Source organism: Nanorana parkeri, unplaced genomic scaffold (genome assembly GCF_000935625.1).
Source record: "Nanorana parkeri isolate BGI_ZX_2015 unplaced genomic scaffold, ASM93562v1 scaffold906, whole genome shotgun sequence".
Classification (NCBI taxonomy): domain Eukaryota; kingdom Metazoa; phylum Chordata; class Amphibia; order Anura; family Dicroglossidae; genus Nanorana; species Nanorana parkeri.
Genome location: NW_017307174.1, coordinates 237,383 through 256,830, shown reverse-complemented (window position 1 = coordinate 256,830; position 19,448 = coordinate 237,383). Strand labels below are relative to the sequence as shown.

The following is a 19,448-nucleotide window of genomic DNA, read 5'->3' as shown; positions in this document are numbered from 1 at the left end:
TGGGGTAAAAAGGTTGAGAAAGGCTGCTCTAGCTATCCAGAAGAAATTTTATATCTGGGTGTGGAGATCTATGCCTCTCCCTCTCCCGTCTTCCAACTGTGCAGTGAACGGTCTGTGGGGTAGGTCCTTAGCTCTCTGTAAGCTCTGATCCAATGTTGGGTTAGAATTGCACAGCAATTTTGTGCAGTCTCTAACTGGGAAACAAGGCAGCTTAGGTATGCATGGAGTAAAGTAAATAGTTTATACCCCCCCCTTAATAAAGCCAACTTGTTAGTTGTTATTACAAATATTTTGTTTTAAGTGTGCACAAGAGCTCTCCCTCCCAATATTTTTTATACTTATAAAGTTGATATCTGGTGGGGCTTCCGGATCTTGGGATATACAGAAAGCAGTTCTGCCCCTTTGCTCTTCATCACTCGTCCCCTGGTTAGGGAATGAGGAGGATGATCATAAACGGCAGCAGTATTAAAGGCAAACTGTAAATGGTTTTGTGTAACTTGTTCTGTCAGTTGTTTTACAAATAAGGATTTTTTAAAATGACCTTAAAATGAACTACGGCCGAACCTTTCCTGGTGTTAGTTCTCTTTTGGGTCACAAGAAGACATTTACTATTATCCTCCTGTGACCCAAAACTCAGCATATAGCGGCCCGCTATATGCTGACACCGCATAGTGGTGTTGCGACCAGGAAGCATCCCAACCATATTGTCATGATCCACCCCGCAACCTGACAGCTGGCTCACCTCTATAAAGCTACATAAGAAGATACAGTTTTGTTAATAGTTAAAGATACCTGAATGCATTTTTAAGATTTAACTCCTGAGTTTAGTGTCACTTTAAATGTCCTTAGCCTGGACACCTACCAGTCCTGATCTCTACTCCGACTCACTTTCTCTAGAAATGAATGTGTATTTCCACTTTTTGCAGTCAAATTTGAGAAAACTCCTCTATGTGTTCCTATTCACACAGCATAGCTAAAATATTTTTTCCAAAAATATTTTTTACCTTTTAGAGGTTTTGTTGCAGCTGGCAAAATGGCAGAATCAAAGTATAGAAAGACTTATGTCCCGTTATCTGGCATTCAATTAACCGGGGGGAAAAAAAAATTAAATCACAATAACTACAGTTATCTGGCCCTTATCAATCCCCATGGGTGGCGGATAACTAGGAATTTGCAGTGCACACTTCTAATTCGAATTGCGGGTGCCGCTGTTGGCACTTTTCTGACCGGCTTCCTTAAATAAGCTGTCAGATTCCTCAATTAATGCCTGTAAGCGTAAATAGAGGAATCTGTTCCATTTGCTTTATGCAGCCAGCAGGTTGAAAGAAGAAAATAGAAACGTTTATACCCAACTTTAGAACAGGAATGTGTTTCTCTCATTAACAAAACGCGCAAGCCAAGGTTGTAATCTTGAACCCTTTGTTAGGATAGGCAATGTTGAAATGTAATTTACAAATTATAATAGAATGAACCAGCAAAGCGCAGAGAGGGTTAACAAAAACCCTCACACCTACTCCTACCGTTATAGAGAAGGAGAAGAAAATAAACATTTTAGCAAGTAAAATTCAAATGTAAATCAGCAAAAGACATTTTTTTATTTTTTGCAACTCATGCAATGGGAATGGGAACCTTTAACAAATATAAATAAGGTGTTATCCCAATTTGGCTGCAAAAGTGGAAATACTTAGCATTTTTTTCAGCACTGATGATGAGCCATATAGGTCTAGGGTAGCCCATTTACTGTATAACAGTTTATAATTTCAGGTTAGAGATCAATAGTTCTAGAATAAAACATCCAAAAGAAAAAACTGTATTTACCATAAAGCTTTTTAATTCCTCTGAGCTTCTCAATGAGGTCACTAACTTTACTGGGTAAGCCATAGAAAGGTCCCAAGTCTATGCTGGAAGACATTTCTACTGTCTTTTTGGCAACATCAAGTTCTTCTAAAAGAATAGTTTCTTTTATTTGCCTAGTCCTCAAAACTTGCGGACTTTGCACTTTAGCATTCCCAGCCAATGTATTTTTAAGACTGTCCCTTAAACTCTTCCTTTTCACATCCTTTTGAGGCAAGATTGATGTTTTTTCTGGGCCTGCATCAACATCACCTTTGTTGAGGTGAGCTAAAGCATCAACATACAAGTCACTGTCATATATGGATTGTTTCATTGTAGTCCTTTCTGCATCTACACATTGATTTTCATTCTCATACTGAAGAAGCTGCGAGCAAGGAAGATCATATGGAAAATCATCTGTAAGTTCTTCCGATTCATCTTTCAGTTTTGGAGGCAACGTCATTTGCTTTATCTGCTGCGGATGTGGTTGTTTCCCTGACAATTTAGAACTTGTATTCAGTGCTAAAGTATAATTAGTTGTGTCCAGTCCAATTTCTGCAGAAGTGCAAGGGAAGGTACTTGCAGTCTCCTGCTTACATTTTTCCTCCATGTCTTCCACTGCTGCTAGCAAAGATGGATCTTCAGCAAAGCTGTCATATTCCCCAAACATGTCATCGTCACTATCACAGTCCTGCAAAGACACAGTTGAGAAATAGTTACTGCTCATATGTTCTAAGTGTTAATTTGATGTTGACATAAGGTATACAGCAAATTGAAATCCAGCATCACACGGCAAATTACTGCAGGGACATGTCATCGTCACTATCACAGTCCTGCAAAGACACAGTTGAGAAATAAAGATACTTAATTTTTACTAGGGATGCACCGATACCGAGTATTTGGGTGAGTACTCGTACTCGCCCAAATGCTCCGATACCTAGCACGAGTACTTCCTGTATCAGGAAGCCGGGCAGCGCATCATTACACGCTGCCCGGTTTCCTGGTTGGCCAGGAAATGGCTCCATGCTCTCTCGTCACTTGTGATGAGAGAGCATGGAGCCGACTTCCCGGCCAATCAGGAAGCCGCGCTACCCGGCTTCCCAATTGGTCAGGAAGCTAGTAAATCCGGAAGCCGGGCGCCGTGTAATGACGCAGCGCCCGGCATTCTGATTGGCCGGGAAGCCGGCAGCATTCTCCCTCGTCATCTCATGAATCATAATATTAAGAAAGTGACCTTAAAGCATTAGTTTGTATTGCTTTAGAAAAAATGTGACCTGTCCCTTTAAGAAAAAGTATCGGTAATTGGTATCTTGGCGAGTACTTGATCAAAAGTATCGGTACTCGTACTCGGTGTTAAAAAAGTGGTATCGGTGCATCCCTAATTTTACTGGTCACATGTTCTGATAAGTGTTAATTTGATGTTGTCATAAAGTATACAGCCGTTTTAATCCAGCATCACGGAGCAAATTACTGCAGGAACATGACATTACTGCAGGAACAAATATCTTTGTGATTTGTGCCATTCAAAAGTAATAAACATGAAACCCAGCAAAAAATAGAATATACAAATATAGAAAAGTCATCACTGCATTACAAACATAGCAGATATATTGGGAGTCACTCACCTGATTGGTCGAATACATGTTAGTTTCTTCTTTGTGGCAATAACCCACAGTGAGAGAATGAGATCTTGTTATCTCCTCTCTACTACTACTGGGCCTCTTTTTATCTGGAGTGAGAAGACTATGTCCTGAAGATAAACTCCTTTTCCGGACTGGTGCACGCCTCTGGACCCTTAGTCCATTACTTTCCATAATCATAATGGGATTATTGCCATGCTAAATACTTTTTGACTGCATATTTAATTTTAAATAAGTGATCCATAGGTAAAAATCTCCCTCAGTGTACTGTGGGTCCATCTATTCCCATATAGCAATACAATGTTTATATATGGCAAAACATTTTAATATCCATGTTAGAATTCAGGGAGATTAAGTCTTTTAATGTATCACAGTGTTTTAACTTTATCCAATTTGTATTTATTTCAGGAAGCACTAGCATCACACCTTAAAAAGAAAATAGAAATATATTTAATGGTCAATAAAAAAAATAATATATACAAAACAGATGGTCATAAAATAAGTGGAATAATGGCAATAATAAATACATTACTGTGCATTGGCAATGTGGTCATGCATGGGTAGATTTTTCATCAAGTACAGCGCAAAGTCTGTTTGCCTGTTGCTCATTATGGCCACAGCAGGAATACAGACCCAGGAACTCAAGAGTCCAGGTCTGACCAATATATTGGTAGGCGGTCTTGAACCACTTGGTTGTTTCCACAACCAAAACTGTTGAAATTGAAAATTCCCTTATGGGGAGCATTAAAATTACAAGAATAAAAAGCTGCTGATAGAGGGGTGGGACCTCAGCCCAATCAGATGCTGATATGTAAACTAATATTGTAGGGCTGATAATGATTAAAATTTTCTTGTTCGATTAATCGGACTCCTCCCCCCTTCCCTTTGTTAGCCGACGGAGCCACTTGGGGAAAGGGGGAGGAGTCTGGTGACATTGATGTCCGTGACATCACCGGCTCTCCCACGGGACTCCCGGAAGGCGGCGGAGAGGTGAGTTTTTTCATTAGCAATCAAAACCATTTTAATCGATCAGAAATTTTAACGATTGAGGAATTAATCGTTAATTTCCGCAGCCTTATAATATTGTTATTTATTTATTACAGGCATTTATCTAGTGCCAACAATTTACACATAGTTTTACATACTGTAGAATCACATCAGTCCCAATCCTCAAGGAGTTTACAATCTAAGCTCCCCACCTCATATGCATACACACTATGGACAATTTTAGACAGGAGCCAATTAGACATGTCTTTGGAGTGTGGGAAGAAACTGAAGTACCCAGAGGAAACCCCACAGTAGGGCACTGTCAAGGCTGGGATTTCAACCAAGGACCTCATCGCTACACATGTTGGGTATTGCCGCGCACGCGATAGTGAGAGCATTAATTATAGGGGCAATATTTATGCGCATCTCTAAATTGATGACCTGTAGGTAGCCCCGATGCTGGCGACGTACACTGTACGTCGTCAGTCACGAAGGGGTTAAAGCGTCTTCTGTGGCCTTTTTGGGGTACTGAATTTTGTTGCCGTTTCACAGAAGCACACAATTTTTTACTTGGGCATGTTGGGTATCTATTTACTCGTTGTAACCTCATCTTTCATATATGATTTTTTTTTTTTTAAATGGGTATTTTATTGAGTTTTGGGGCATTTAAGTGCATTTTTCACTAAATTTTGGGGTTTGATAAGTTACGCTAATATCGTGCAACATAAAAGTTTGCAACTGCCGCTAGTTTATTCTACAGGGTCTTAGCTTTTAGAAAATATATAATATTTGGGGGTTTGAAGTAATTTGTAGGCCTAAAATGTGGATTATAACATGGGTGCAGAAAACGAAAAAATAAAATAAAAAAAGGCCTCAGTCATTAAGGGGTCAAAGAAGGTCTGGAAAACTTTTTTCTTAACCCCTGCAGTGGGGCTACCTCATAGCCTATAGCATCCTCATGTCTATACACTGGGGGGGATTTATCAAAGCTGGAGCAGACAGAACCTGGAGCAGTTGCCCATGTCCAACCAATCAGCATCTCTCTTCAGTTTGCTCAGGTAAGATTTGAAGATTTGAAAATGAAATAGAGAAACTGATGAGTTGCAGTGCAAATTGTCTCTTTTTATATATATATATATATATATACAAAATGTGGTTATTAAATACCACCAAAATAAAACTCTGTCTCATAAAATGATTTAAAATGTATTTGGGTACAGTTTGGCATGATGGAATAATTGTTAAACTATCACAGCACTTAAAACTAAAAATAAAATAAAAAAAAAGCTTGGTAATAAAGGGTATATACAGACTAGTACTCAAGCAGTTGAAGGTTGAACAACTAAAAAAACATTTCAAGAACAAAGCTGTATATTACAGTGCCCTGACAGCAGCTACAAGTGACATTTGTAAACATAATCCCTTGTTTGATAACAGCCAACTTTGCAATAAATAAGGAAAGGGTCAGGTATGGGGGTATAAACCTGACACCCATGGTTAGTTCACCAGTTAAAGGCTTAATACCTAAACAAGAGAGCTGTCGTACTACATGCAGCAGGCACACAGCCCCCGGGGCTCTGTGTAACCCTTTTTTGGCCACCAATTAAATTCCAATCAATGTCAAGAAGAGCCTAAATCTCCCCCTCACGTTTAGTCCATCATTTTCTTCTCACCTTATGAACCTGTTCGGCTTTAACCTGTTTACAAAGCTTTCCTTCACCCTCAGCCAATACCTGCCGATTTTTTAATCTGGACAGCAGTTGTCAGAAGTCGAGCAATAATGACGTCACTAACCAGGCATCCATTTTTCTTACGGGCAAAAGAAAACAACAAACTACCACATGTGTTAAGTTTAATAAGCGAACGCATTTTATTCGTTAGACATTGTGCTTCTGTTCATTATATACGGTCTTACAATTGTACACTCTCCTGTCCGAGTTTGGCTATCGCATTGTAGCGGAACCTTTTGCAAGGTAAAATGTGTGAGTCGGAACGGTGCACTGACAGGATACAGTGCGCCGTTTTTTCCGCTCCCCTGCAGGTCAGAGGACAAGCTGTATAGTAGGATGCTGGCTTTAAGGTTATTGAGGGCTGCTGTGCTGAGCAGGCCGGTGTCATCATCATGGTGCAGCCCTGTCACTTTGTACAGTACAGGGACAACCAGCCCAGGTGAGCCTCTTCCATACACCTACAAATGAGGGGGTCACGTGCAGCTAGAGGACTTGGAATTGTAATTAGAGAGCTGGGGGTTACCCCAATTGTATTAGAGCTCTTTAAGGGCAAATAATATAGGGGGGGCTGTTGCCATGTGCTAAAACACCTAAAAAATCAATTTTACACTAATTTTCTATGCGCTGCTATTGAAGTCGATCAAAAATGCGCATTGATGCGCCAAATACGCACCTGAACTATTTTCCTAATGCACAGCAGCGCATCACGCAGGTGTGAATGGACCCTTTTTAAAAAAGAATGGCAATCCTCTTGTACAGATGTGAATGGACCCTTATAGAAAAGAATGGCAATCCTCTTGTTGTACAGATGTGAATGGACCCTTATAGAGAAGAATGGCAATCCTCTTGTTGTACAGATGTGAATGGACCCTTATAGAAAAGAATGGCAATCCTCTTGTTGTACAGATATGAATGGACCCTTATAGAAAAGAATGGCAATCCTCTTGTTGTACAGATATGAATGGACCCTTATAGAAAAGAATGGCAATCCTCTTGTTGTACAGATGTGAATGGACCCGGTCCCTTATAGAAAAGAATGGCAATCCTCTTGTTGTACAGATGTGAATGGACCCTTATAGAAAAGAATGGCAATCCTCCTGTTGTACAGATGTGAATGGACCCTTATAGAAAAGAATGGCAATCCTCTTGTTGTACAGATGTGAATGGACCCGGTCCCTTATAGAAAAGAATGGCAATCCTCTTGTTGTACAGATGTGAATGGACCCGGTCCCTTATAGAAAAGAATGGCAATCCTCTTGTTGTACAGATGTGAATGGGCTCCTATAGAAACGAATGGCAATCCACTTGCTGTACCGATGTGAATGGGCCCCTTTTTTTTTTAATTTAAAAAACCTTACACTATGAGAAGGTTAAAACAGCAGCATGACATAAGTGCATCCAGCACTATTGGATAATTGCATGTGATTACAGAGTTTCAGTAAGCTAGTAACAGAGTGTCTCATTCAGTATCAGGCATGTACCAATGTGTCTTTATGCCCTGTCTGGCTTGTTTCCTCACCTGGACTTCATCAGAGTTGCCTTTGATGATGTCCAGGTTATGAAACGCGTCAGCTTGAAGTACTTACTGTGCATCCCACCCGATACTGAGTGAGGCACTGTGTTGCTTATATACTACTACAGGATCATACTGCATATGAGTGGATGTACATCTATACAGAGTTCAAGACCATAGAGGGAAACAAGTTTGATTGCATGGAGAAGAGATTATGAATTGCTTTTTGACATACTTTTAATAAGGGAATCATTCTGATGTGGTCAATTCCAGTCCAGTAGGTGGTGGGATTGTACCTGGAGCACTGAGTGATACACGTTGGTGGATTTTGGCCTCATTCACACAGCCACATTGCGGCCCGTACAGCTGCATGCACGGCCGTATCAGGCCGCTCCCGGGAAGGACAGGTGCTGTGTGTTATTTGTGCGCAGCAGTCTGTCCTTCTCTATGGGAGTACGCGGCCGTACGCTGTCCCTACACTCACCCGACTTGGACGTCCGTACGGGTGTCCCTGCTTGGTCGCAGATTGGATTGAAGGTTGCATATAGAGATATGGGCTATTTTATTTGATTTACACTTTTTTTGCACTTTAATATATGCCCTGCCTATTTTAATTTTTAATTTCAACAGTACAGGGGTGTTCAAGTAAGCACAGATCTGTGCACTGATAAAGGATGGTCAATGTTAGCACTGAGGTGTTAAGTCATTCCCTTGCTCATATAACAAGAGACAATATTTGGAATGGAATTAATAACAGTTTTTATTTGTCTTTGTAGTACCTCCAGACAGCAGCCAGAGTTCACAATATACAGATAACGATAGGGTAAGTAAGGATAAACATTGTCCATCAGAGAGACTGTCAAGCAGTGACAGTTGTAGGTCATTTTAATGTGATACTATCACTACATCAAAAATTCCAGTTAAACCTGCCTGCAAAAAAAAGTATAATATTTATTTCTCAAACAGGCCGTGCTTTGGATCTTTGCTGTCTTCAAGCACTTCGGCCACTGAAAGATCTTCTGCATCCAACACCTTATCGGGTGCATCAGATGCCTGCTGCTTGCTGTGGTTCCACTTGCACACCCCGATATGCCTACTGTGTCCCAGGAGATTCATTGGTGGGCAAAGCTCTTGAACATAGCGATGATCTGAGGCACCTGCCGCTGGAAAAGAAGAATATTCTTGGGCCGATTAGTTGACAATTCACTTCGGTTATCCAATCACGTGCAGGCGACATAGCCTGCTATTGGATACAATATTTTTAATGTATTGGAGGTATTTATATAGTGCTGACAATTTACGCAGCGCTTTACATACTGCACATTCACATCAGTCCCTGCTCTTAAGGAGCTTACAATCTAAGGTCCCTATCTCACATACATACAGGGCCAATTTAGACAGGAGCCAATTAACCTTCCAGCATGTATTGGGAGGAAACCCAAGCACAGGGAGAACATGCAAACTCCATACAGATACTAGCCTGACTGGGATTTGAACCAGGCAAGTCAGAAGGCCCAACATATTGTGTAGATTTACTAGTATTTCTCAGCCTGAATGGAGTGCAACTTTGAGTACCAGTTGCTTATCTTGTATTATATTGGACTGAATTTGGTATGACAATAACTTATTCTATAATATAGAAATGCAGTTGTTGTGTTTGTTTTTTTTTATAAACATGCCCCTTTCTTTTGTCTGTAGCCAGAGGAAATGGAAAATCCTTTCAAAGATCCTCCCAAAAAGTGCATCTTATGTGATGTGCCAGTAGACTATAAGAACGTGCAGGTAAGTTGTTGTTTTTTTCAGGATATTTGAAGATCTCATTATTTCGGAGGCACATAAGGATCACTGTTCTTGAAACTTGTTTTAGGTTAGATTTCTTTAATACTGCAGCCTTCCCTGCTGTCACAAGACCGTTTAACCCCTTCATGACTGAGGCCCTTTTTTCATTTTTTGCACCCATGTTATATTCCACATTTTAGGCCTGAAAATGACGTAAAACCCCCCAACATTATATATTTTCTGAATGCCAAGACCCTATAGAATAAAATGGTGGTAGTTGAAAATTTTTATGTTGCGCAATATTAGCCCCATTCCTTATTAAACCCCAAAATTTAGTGACAAATTTAATTAAATGCCCCAAAACACAACAAATTACCCATTTTTTTAATGAAATATAAAAGATGAGGTTACAACGAGTAAAACGATACCCAACATGCCCAGTTTACAGATTGCGTGCGACCGTGAAACGGCGAAAAACTGCAGTACCCCAAAAAGTCAATAAAAGACGCTTTAAAAGCCCCCACAGGTCATCAATTTAGAGATACCCCAAAATACTGGCCCTAGAATTATTGCTCTCACTCCGGCGTGCGCGGCGATACCCAACATGTGTAGCGCGTTCGTCGTTTTCATGCGTAGGCGCACCCGACGCGTGTTTACGTGGCGACGCGCGTGCTCGCGGGGGCGGGGTACTTTTAAAATTTTTTTTTTTTATTATTAGATTTATTTTATTTCATTTTAATTTTAAAAACTGTTTTTTTTTTTTTTTTTACTTTACTTTGACTGCTATCACATGGGGGGGCTTGCAAGCCCCCCCATGTAATAGCAGATGGTGGTGACAGGTCCTCTTTAAGGTGATGCTGGGGGTCCAAAAGACCCTCAGTGTCACCTTTACACTGGAAATAAGCTATTGAAGTGCAGATCGCACTTCAATAGCTTATAGCTGGGCTGCAGGAGCCCAGAACTGACAGCCCAGGGACCGGAAGTGATGCAATCTGCATCGCTCCCGGTCCCATAGAACGGGGAGGGGATCGATGAACGGAAGTTCGTCGACCTCCTCCCCAGCTCCCCGCGGACACAAAGATCGCCGGTCCCGGGCCCGTAGGAGGGGCAACGGAGCCCGGGAAGCACGACGGGGGGGGCGGCCCCTTCTTCGGGACGCAGAAGCGATCTGGCGACAGGTAAGTCGCCAGGATCGCTTCTGTTGTAAAGCCGACAGTCGGCTCTACAAGTTTAAACAGAGTCCCGGCGGCAAAAGTCGCCGGGAGTCTGTTTAAACAGCCCCAATGCTGGCGACGTACACTGTACGTCGTCAGTCACGAAGGGGTTAAAACAGGGGTAGACAAACTTTGGCCCCCCAGCTGTGGTGAATCTACAAATCCCATCATGTCTGTGCCTTTGGATCTAATGCCAGTTTTGTAAAACCTTAGAGGATTTGTACTTTCCCCATTGCTGGAGGGCGAAGTTTCACTACCCCTGGTTTAAAAGGTCATTCCACCCAAAGCTAATGATTTATCTGTGGGTAGATAGTAAAAAAGCCAATCAACAAAAAACAAATCCATATTTCAGTTATAGATGTAGTGTTGTTGGCTGAGTCACCCACCTTAGGGCTTCAGCAGTGATATCTACCATAGTACGTGGCTTTTTTCATATCCACATTAGAGTTTAGAGTGTTCCCCCTGCTTATGTGTTATTCCTCATTATCAGGGCTTGAAAAATCCGCTCGTCTGTGACGAGAGGACGGCGGAGCCCGACGAGCAGCTTCCCGGCCGGCCGTTGTAATTACACGGCCGGCTGGGAGCTTTACATTCAAGCTTGTATTACCTACAGCTGTCACTGCCGGTCCCGAGATCCGATGCGGCCGGGACCGTCACGGCTCTGTGACAGGAGATCAAAGGGAGTTCAGTACACGATCTCCTTTTGATCTACTCTCCAGTCCCGGAATGCAGGAAGTGATGTATATTACATCACTTCCCGCATTCAGTGTCCTTCTCCAGCTACAGAAGCTGATGAAGCTGATCTCTGCTTCATCAGCTTCTCTGGGGGTCCCTAGGTGACATTAGACCCCTGATGTCTTCATAAAGAGGACCTGTCATGTAAATTGGCTATCACATAGGGGGCTTCTTAGTCCCCGCATGTAATAGCAATAAAGTTGTATAAAAAAAGTAATACAAAAATGAAAGAATCATAAAAAAATAAATAAAGAAGCATTAAAAAAGAAAAACATTTTTTTTTAAGTCCTCCGCCCCCAACATACACATGCAGATATGCGCCTACGTGCGAAAACAACGATTGTGTTGCACGTTACATATTACCGCCAACGTCGGAGCGAGAGCTATAGTTTTAGGGCCATCAATCACTGATAACACTAAACTGATGAGCGGTAAAAGCGTTTCAAGCATCGCCTATGGACAATTTTCAGTGTGGTCGTTTTTTGCGGGCGCACACAATTTTAAGGCTTGACATGTTTGGTGTATATTTACCCGACATGACCCCGACTTTTATATTATACCAAAAATATGGGTAAGAATAGATGTTTTCTAACATAACGTAGGGAAACTTTGTTTTTTGTAGAATTTACTGTACTTTGTTCATATAGTAAAAAAATAACCCCCCCAGTAGTGATTTTATACCACCAAAAGAAAGCTCTATCTGTCCCCAAAATTTTTTTAACATAAATTGCAAGGTTATAGTCCGGTCATGCTGACTGGTGACATTTTTGACTGACTGGTGAGACACCATCAAAGCCCTGCTCATTATATAAAATTGAGCAGAGAGTGTAAATGCCCCTTAGAATGGCAGCAAGCACATGTGCAGGCCTGGAAACCTGAGTGTAGTTGCCAAAGAGACCTGTTTTTAAAAATGTAGAAATCAGTTTTGGGGCCTGTTAATGCTAATCAGTGCGTTCAGGGCAGGGTTCCGTGCCATGGAAGCAATGGATCGCATACACAAACCCTCCATGCGTTTTGGGCCGGGAGGGATCGTGGTGGTGCCATTCATTCCAATTGCACCGCCTCACGCCCGTAGCGCACCTAAACATGCATGCAGTATTTTTTGTGATCGCACTGGAATGCCGGGCATTGCGGTACCATGCGTTCTGGTGCGGAAAATTGCACTACAAGAGGGAGGCGTGTCTGCGGTGCCATTGGAATGAATGGCACCACCACACCCACTCCTGCCCCAGAACACAGAGAGGGTTTGTGTATGCAATCTTGTGCGCTCATGGCATGGAACCGTGCCCTAAACGCACTGGATAGTGTGAACGGGCCCTTAATTAGGTCCGCTGTTCTAGTTGCCAGGTCTGAGAGAAGAGGGGTTTTGCTTTAGGTTGCACTAAGCACTTTAGGTTGATTTGCAGAGCTCATGCCACAGGAGCAATGGTTGCTGAATACAATAGCCGGAAATGGGAAATCCTTTTCTCCATGCTGTTTTGCATGCGTGGGGGAATCTAATGATTTCTCTCATTCAGCTCGAACAAGACAAATCTAGTAGTGTGTTGCTACCTTTTATAAACGCTTAGTTTAGTTGAAGTGCAGTCCTACTGGTCAATATGTTTCATGCTCTAGTGTCACTAACACAGCAGCAAACTCCACCACCTGTCATTTATCTGTGAAATGCCAAAACTTACAGGACCATGCAGTAAACTGCTAGGTCTGCATATACTGTCCAGGCCCCTCTATTCTTCAAAACATATCATCTTCTAGCCACAGTGCCTAGCTGAGGGTGATGTCACCTGGCAGGATCCTTGGGAATACAGAGCTGCCAGAATCTTGCAGGAAGATGCTCTTGCAGTGCGCTGGAGTGTCTTTTGGCGATTTCACTTGCTCTGCATTCCACAGAAACATGTCACACCCAGCAATGTGGAAGATGGGGCCAAGGTAAGTATTAGGGATGCACTGATACCGAGTATTTGGGTTAGTACTTGTACTCGCCCAAATGCTCCCGACGAGGGAGCATGGAGCTGGCTTCCCGGCAAATCAGGAAGGCTGGCAGCATGTCCTGACTCGCCGCCCGGCTTCCTGATTGGTCATAAGCTGCCTAATCGGAAAGCCGGGCGGCGAGTCATTACCCTCCCCCTTGCTTCCTGATTGACCAGAAAGCCGGCTCCATGCTTCCTGATTGGTTGCGAAGCTGGGCAGCGAGTCATTACATGCCACCCGTTTTCCTTAATGGGACTTTTGGTATCGGTGAGTACCGAAAAAAAAAAATATCGGTATTCCTTTCCGATACCGAAAAAACAGTATCGGTGCATCCCTATTAAGTATAAATCCTTTTTTTTCTTAAAGGTACATTTTGCAGGTACACTTTCATTTACCATACCGTTTCGATCTTCTTCAATAGCTGCTGTCCCAGTTTGTGTCGCCGCACACCGGTCGTATTTATGGAAGACATATAACGGGTAACTATTTTATTGTAAGGATTCGGGTTCTATAATAATAATCGTTATGGTTCTCAGATGAAAGCCAGCAGGCTGGTGTATGAAGCGGTTTTATGAGGTGATTATACAGGTGAAACTCGAATAATTACAATATCGTGCAAAAGTAATTGCAGTAAGTGCTGCAAAAGGGGCCCAAACCAAGTACTGAGTACATATGCATGCTTGTACTTTTCAGAGGTCGATATTGTTCTATGTACAATCCTTGTTTTATTGATTGCATGTAATCTACTTTTTTGAGGTTGGGGGTTCTTGGGGTTTTCATGAGCTGTAAGCCATAATCATCACAGTTATGACATATCACGGCTTGAACTATCTTGCTTTGCATGTAATGAGTCTATCTCATATATTAGTTTCACCTTTTAAGTTGCATTAGTGAAATAAATGAACTTTTGCACGATATTCTAATTATTCGAGTTCCACCTGTAGATAAACAATTAATTTTACGTGTGCTTGGATTTGTAAGTTTACAGTATTAGAATTACCTGTATAGGAAAGAGATTCAACTGTTTATTTTTATAAGCTCTTTTATTGGTTTGTATTCATTCTGCTGGAACACACTTTAGAAATGCTGGCGAATGTTACTGGGCGCCTAAAGGTTTTGCTTTCCAAAAATCTATATAGTGCTTATTGGGTAACATAATGTTTCTTCCGGAGGGTGGCTACTTTTGTTCCCCATGGTCCCTGTGTGTGTTGTAAGGTAGCCACCACTCCAAGCTCGCTCCTGTGATGGACTACAATCTCACGCTTAGTTTACTAATTTGTATTTTATTGTAGTCCATCACGGGAGTGAGCTTGGAGCGGTGGCTACTTTACAACACACACAGGGACCATGGGGAACAAAAGTAGCCACCCTCCAGAAGGAAGGACAGTGTCAGCATGAATTCAGAGATGATTGGTGGATCTACAGCCGAGTGATACACAAATGAGATACATTAATGCATTTTTTTTTTTTTTAAAGATTTAACTCCGAGTTCAGTTTTACTTTAAGCAGTGTGGCAGATAGACCCATAACCTCACTGAACATGATTAGTGGCACTCCTTTTACACTTTGGGTAACTGCATTCAGAGGAATATATGAGAGCTCGTTATTGCAGTAATTGTATCCGTTATATTTTCGAGTAATGTTTGTGTAATTGCATAAAACTTTCTACCACCTTCCAAAACTTCTCTGTGCAGCAGAAACCAGACAGATTGAGACTGGGTTCACTCCATTTTCCGGACTAGATCTAGAACATAGTGCATTGCATTTTTGCCACGATTTGAATTTTTTTTTTTGTAGCTTAAAATGGTCTTACAGGCGCGTTCCAGTGCATTCGAGAGCAGATAAAATAGTACAAGCAGTATTTGTCTGGTCTGGACTGCGCTGGTGGGAACAGAGGCCAGAAATTGCATTGGGATACATTGGGATGCATTTTGGGTCTGGAAACAGTCTGGTCTGGAGGTAATCTGGATGTGGTGTGAATGGGCCCTGAGAGGTTATTTATTGTTAGCCAGTCAAGTTGTATATTACATTGAATACTGCTGTCAGCCTAACCTGTTCTGACGGTGAGGTGCAGGGATGAACTCTTGCTGCTTGATAATCTGATAAGCAGGGAAAGGACACAGAAAGCTACAGAGCTAGAACAGTGAAAGCGTTACAGTTCTGACTATGCGCTTTTGTAAGGGTGTGTAAAGCCCACAGCTGGCCATACACTAATAGAGTTTTTTTGTTTAGCGTGTTCCTCTAACCATGTGGTTTATAGCCACTACGGTGCCTATTGTATTTAGCTTCTTCTGCAGCTATTGTATTCAGCAGCCAATGCTGAGAATGTGCATGTGATTGGATGCAGGCACTGTTTGACCGAAATTTTTCAGATTGGCTCCTTTGATAAGTCGATTGAAAAGTCAACTTTTGTAAGTTGGAGGGGTGCCAACAGGGCCACCCATAGTTTGAAATTTGACCAGTTCATCAGTAACCAGACGAAATTTAAAGCTGAAGTCCAGGTATAACTTATTATGCATGCATGCATGCATGCATACATACATCCATCCAGCTTGGTCCAATGTAAGTATGGATATGTCATGCCTGAGCGGCCCACAGGGATCCTGTAAAGCACTCTAGTAGCTGGAGCTACTACATTGCTGACCATTATCTTCCGGGAGCACTGTGCTGAGTGACTTCCTCTTGTTGTAGGGGGATACAAAAAAGTAAAAGCTGTAAGGAGGGTCCGGTCACATGATATACTCTCCCTCAATTTCAAAATTCTCTCCGCTGCATCAGTATTTGTAAACTTGAATCGTGAAATTGCATGACTGTATATTGTTGCCCATATCTTGTAAATATTCTTTTCCTGAGGTTTTAAGCAAATATTTGCCGATCTTGCCCGTCCCTTGCTTTAGCATTCTTGCCACACCAAGCATGGAAGCACTTCCAGGTCAGTTTGGGTCCCTCATCACCTAAAAGGAGATGCAAACCGCCATGCTGACGCTTGGCTTGCCAGTAGTCCATAGTCAGCTGGGCTGATTCACCTCCCACCCAGCCCAGCTCCTAGTCAGAGCCTCATTGTCAGAACAGCCACTGCACATTGCCATTTAGCAGTAGAGTGGAAGCAGCGAGGCATAGATCATACACAAGGGGTTGGAGAAGTGAGCAATCTAGGTCAAAATAGCGGAGAGGAGAGGAGAGAAACTGTCACAGGCGGACGCGCGCTGAGTGGCCGTTGTCTCTCCTCCCACCCCGCTCAGCCTCCTGTGACAGATCAGAGGAGAGCTGTGTGTGGCCGGCCATGCGGGGGAGGAATCGGCTGTCAGATGGAGCTTTCCTCCTGCACCGCTCGCTCAGCCTCCTGTGACAGCTGCAGAACGAGGTACAAACACTGAGTGTTTGTAAATAATTGAGGACATGGTATGGTTACTGTGCCCTCAATTATGAATGAATGGGAAGTGATCTACATCACTTCCTGTTCATTCATGATTGTGGATATAGTAAACATACTCTGTCCACATGTTATGAATGAACAGGACCACTCAGCATAGAGGATTCCTGTTCATTGATAACAGGGGCTGCAGAAAAAGAGATTGAGGACTGTGTGTTCTCAATCTCTTTTTCTATTTTAAAAGGGAAATATCAGGGGTCTGTTTAGACCCCTAATATTTCCCCAAAGCATCTAAAAGTAATGTAAAAAGTATTTCATAAAAATTAAATGTAAAGGTTTATAAAAAAAAAATATTTTTTTTAAAGTTAGAAAAAAAAACATTTTCGTTTTCAGCCCGACATTTTTTTTTTTGTTTTTTGTTTTTAAAATTTTCATTTTCGGTGTACCTCTACCCTTTAGTGAATAGCCCTGAAATTCATGCCACTGCCACGATCTATTAGAAAAAGCTGGGAAGGTGAGCCTATTCACCATGTGACCATGGATTAAAGGTTCTATTTACTGGAACAACAAAGAGCTTTAGAAAAGAAACTTTCTGTAACGCATAGGAAAGTTGTTGTTTTTTTTAAATAGTCTGGTATGATTTATAGGAAGTGACTTTACATAAGCTTTAAGCACAGAGATATTGAGCAATACTACAGTATAAAACTGAGAAGAGATAGCATAAGTGTCATAGGATCTAAGTGTCTTTACTGCTGGCAAGTATGCTTCCTTAGGCTTAGTTCACACCAGAAACTGCATCACAACTGCGTGCGTCTGCGCAGTTGCACTGCGATCCGTTTTGATGCGTTACTGTTCTGCACTAGAAAATGCTAATTAGGCATGTAGGTCACTTCCTTTTCCTTTCAGAGCATTTCTTACGCTTGTTTTGTTTATTTGGGAGCTCAGTCATGCTTTCTTTATATGTTTGAGCAAAAGTGGACTCGCCATATTGCTGTTTCTGTACCCTGTTCATCGCACCAAAATCAGGGTTCAACTTTTCTGCAATCTCCCTCCACTTGGCCATCTTCTGGCGATTTGTTTTTATATTGGGGATGTTTGCTGTCGTACAGCAGGGGACAGTCCTGCACATATCGGATAAATTCATCAGCATCCACACCTTCCATCTCTGCTATTTCTCTCCAAACTCCAACCAGGAAGTCCTGGATGATGACATTCAAATCTGAGTCATTTTTTTTAATGCGTTTGCACCACGTTTTGATGCAGGTAAAATAGGACAACCAGTTGAACTGACTGCAATGGTGTGAATTAGGCACAAGAAAGCATTGTGATGTATTTTGATTGCAGCAGTCAAAATAAACGGACTGCATATAGTGTGAACCGGCCTGTAGTGTTGTGATTTATATGTCTTTCTGTTTTCTTTGCAGGGTTGTGTGGTAGAAAACAAAAAGCTGTTGCAAAAGCCATTAAAAGAGCACATATTATGGGTAAAATTGCCTGTGTTTGTTTTGTTTTTTATACTCCAAGCTAATCTAAGTATTGGATGTTAATGTCTCTTCTCTTACAGGTTTTATGCCCATCACATACAAGGACCCAGCATTTCTCAAAGACCCTAAGATTTGCAATATCTGAAACTCCAAGTTTGTGTTTTGTTAATAAAATGATTTGCCATAGGCTTCTGGCTCTTTATTGCAAGTTTATGCACTACTTTGCTGTAATGAAGAACTGATATTTAGGAAAGGACACTGACAAAAGATCTACCTCATTTTATTTCACCAAAAATAAATATCTCACTTATTTTCTTATACATCAGAGAACTAAAAAAATACATACAAGGGGAAAGTTTGACAAACCTCTCCTTTGTTAGGAGCAGTGTTCCAAATATCCTAATAAAACATTACCATATTGACCCTAGCTGAGCTCTATATCCTATATCTGGGAAGGTTCTCATTCATCCAGGTCATGGTATATCTGTAAGAAATAGGTCAAGGCAACTGGACTTGCTGTATTTTTCTTCACGTTTCACTGGACATCCAATCAGTTTTTTCAATTCAAAATGATTTGTACAAAAACTCTCTGGGACATATTTATTCTTGTACAAGTCATTCTGACTTAAGAAAGTTGGATGACCAGTGAAACGTCTTCAAGAAAAATACAGCAAGTCCAGTTGCCTTGACTTATTTTTTTTTACAGAATATCTTATACTGTACTTTTTTCTCTCTCTCATATTTTTTTGTTTGTTCCAGGGCTATCTTCTTTAGGCTGGATTAACATCTTTTGCATTTTGATAACACATGCCCCTGCATTAATGTGTGTGACAGCAATGCGTGTTGCCATTCATTCTGTATGGCACCCAACGCACATCTACAGTAAGAAAGAAAGGGGGAAAAAAAAGGATCGCAAATATAGTGAACTAATTTTTTTTTTTTTTGTTGCTCTGCATTGTCAAGAATAGCACAGTTGTGTTTTTTGTGCAATAAGGCATGTTGTGAGCCTATTCAAAATGAATGGACTACTTTAAACCTTAAATGCACATATTAACGTTTTACTGTATAGCGAATCACTGAAACACGCACATCACTTGGCAGGAAACGTGATATACACGTCCTTGCTTTGTGTGAGTGGTAAACAAGTTTAAAGAAGAATTCCAGGAAATGTTTTTGTTAACCCTCGCAGTGG

The 19,448-nt window shown here is 41.5% G+C and overlaps 2 protein-coding genes across 2 annotated transcripts in view; one reads left to right on the top strand and one right to left on the bottom strand.

Moving 5' to 3' along the window:
- Window positions 1–3,719, bottom strand: part of HELQ (helicase, POLQ-like) — a 37,353-nt gene extending 33,634 nt beyond the window's left edge. The window contains exons 1-2 of the mRNA XM_018565985.1: window positions 3,459–3,719; window positions 1,819–2,524 (exon numbers count right to left, since the gene is read on the bottom strand). Coding sequence (XP_018421487.1) covers window positions 1,819–2,524; window positions 3,459–3,653 — 901 coding nt within the window. The 5' untranslated portion in view covers window positions 3,654–3,719. The remainder of the gene's footprint in view (window positions 1–1,818; window positions 2,525–3,458) is intronic.
- A 2,735-nt stretch (window positions 3,720–6,454) lies between these two features.
- Window positions 6,455–18,448, top strand: MRPS18C (mitochondrial ribosomal protein S18C). Its single transcript, XM_018565995.1, has 6 exons — window positions 6,455–6,629; window positions 8,480–8,526; window positions 9,402–9,485; window positions 13,821–13,878; window positions 18,197–18,256; window positions 18,337–18,448. Exons 1-6 carry the CDS (start codon window positions 6,527–6,529, stop codon window positions 18,399–18,401), a joined length of 417 nt encoding a protein of 138 aa, XP_018421497.1. The 5' UTR covers window positions 6,455–6,526; the 3' UTR covers window positions 18,402–18,448.
- Window positions 18,449–19,448: the final 1,000 nt, after the last annotated feature.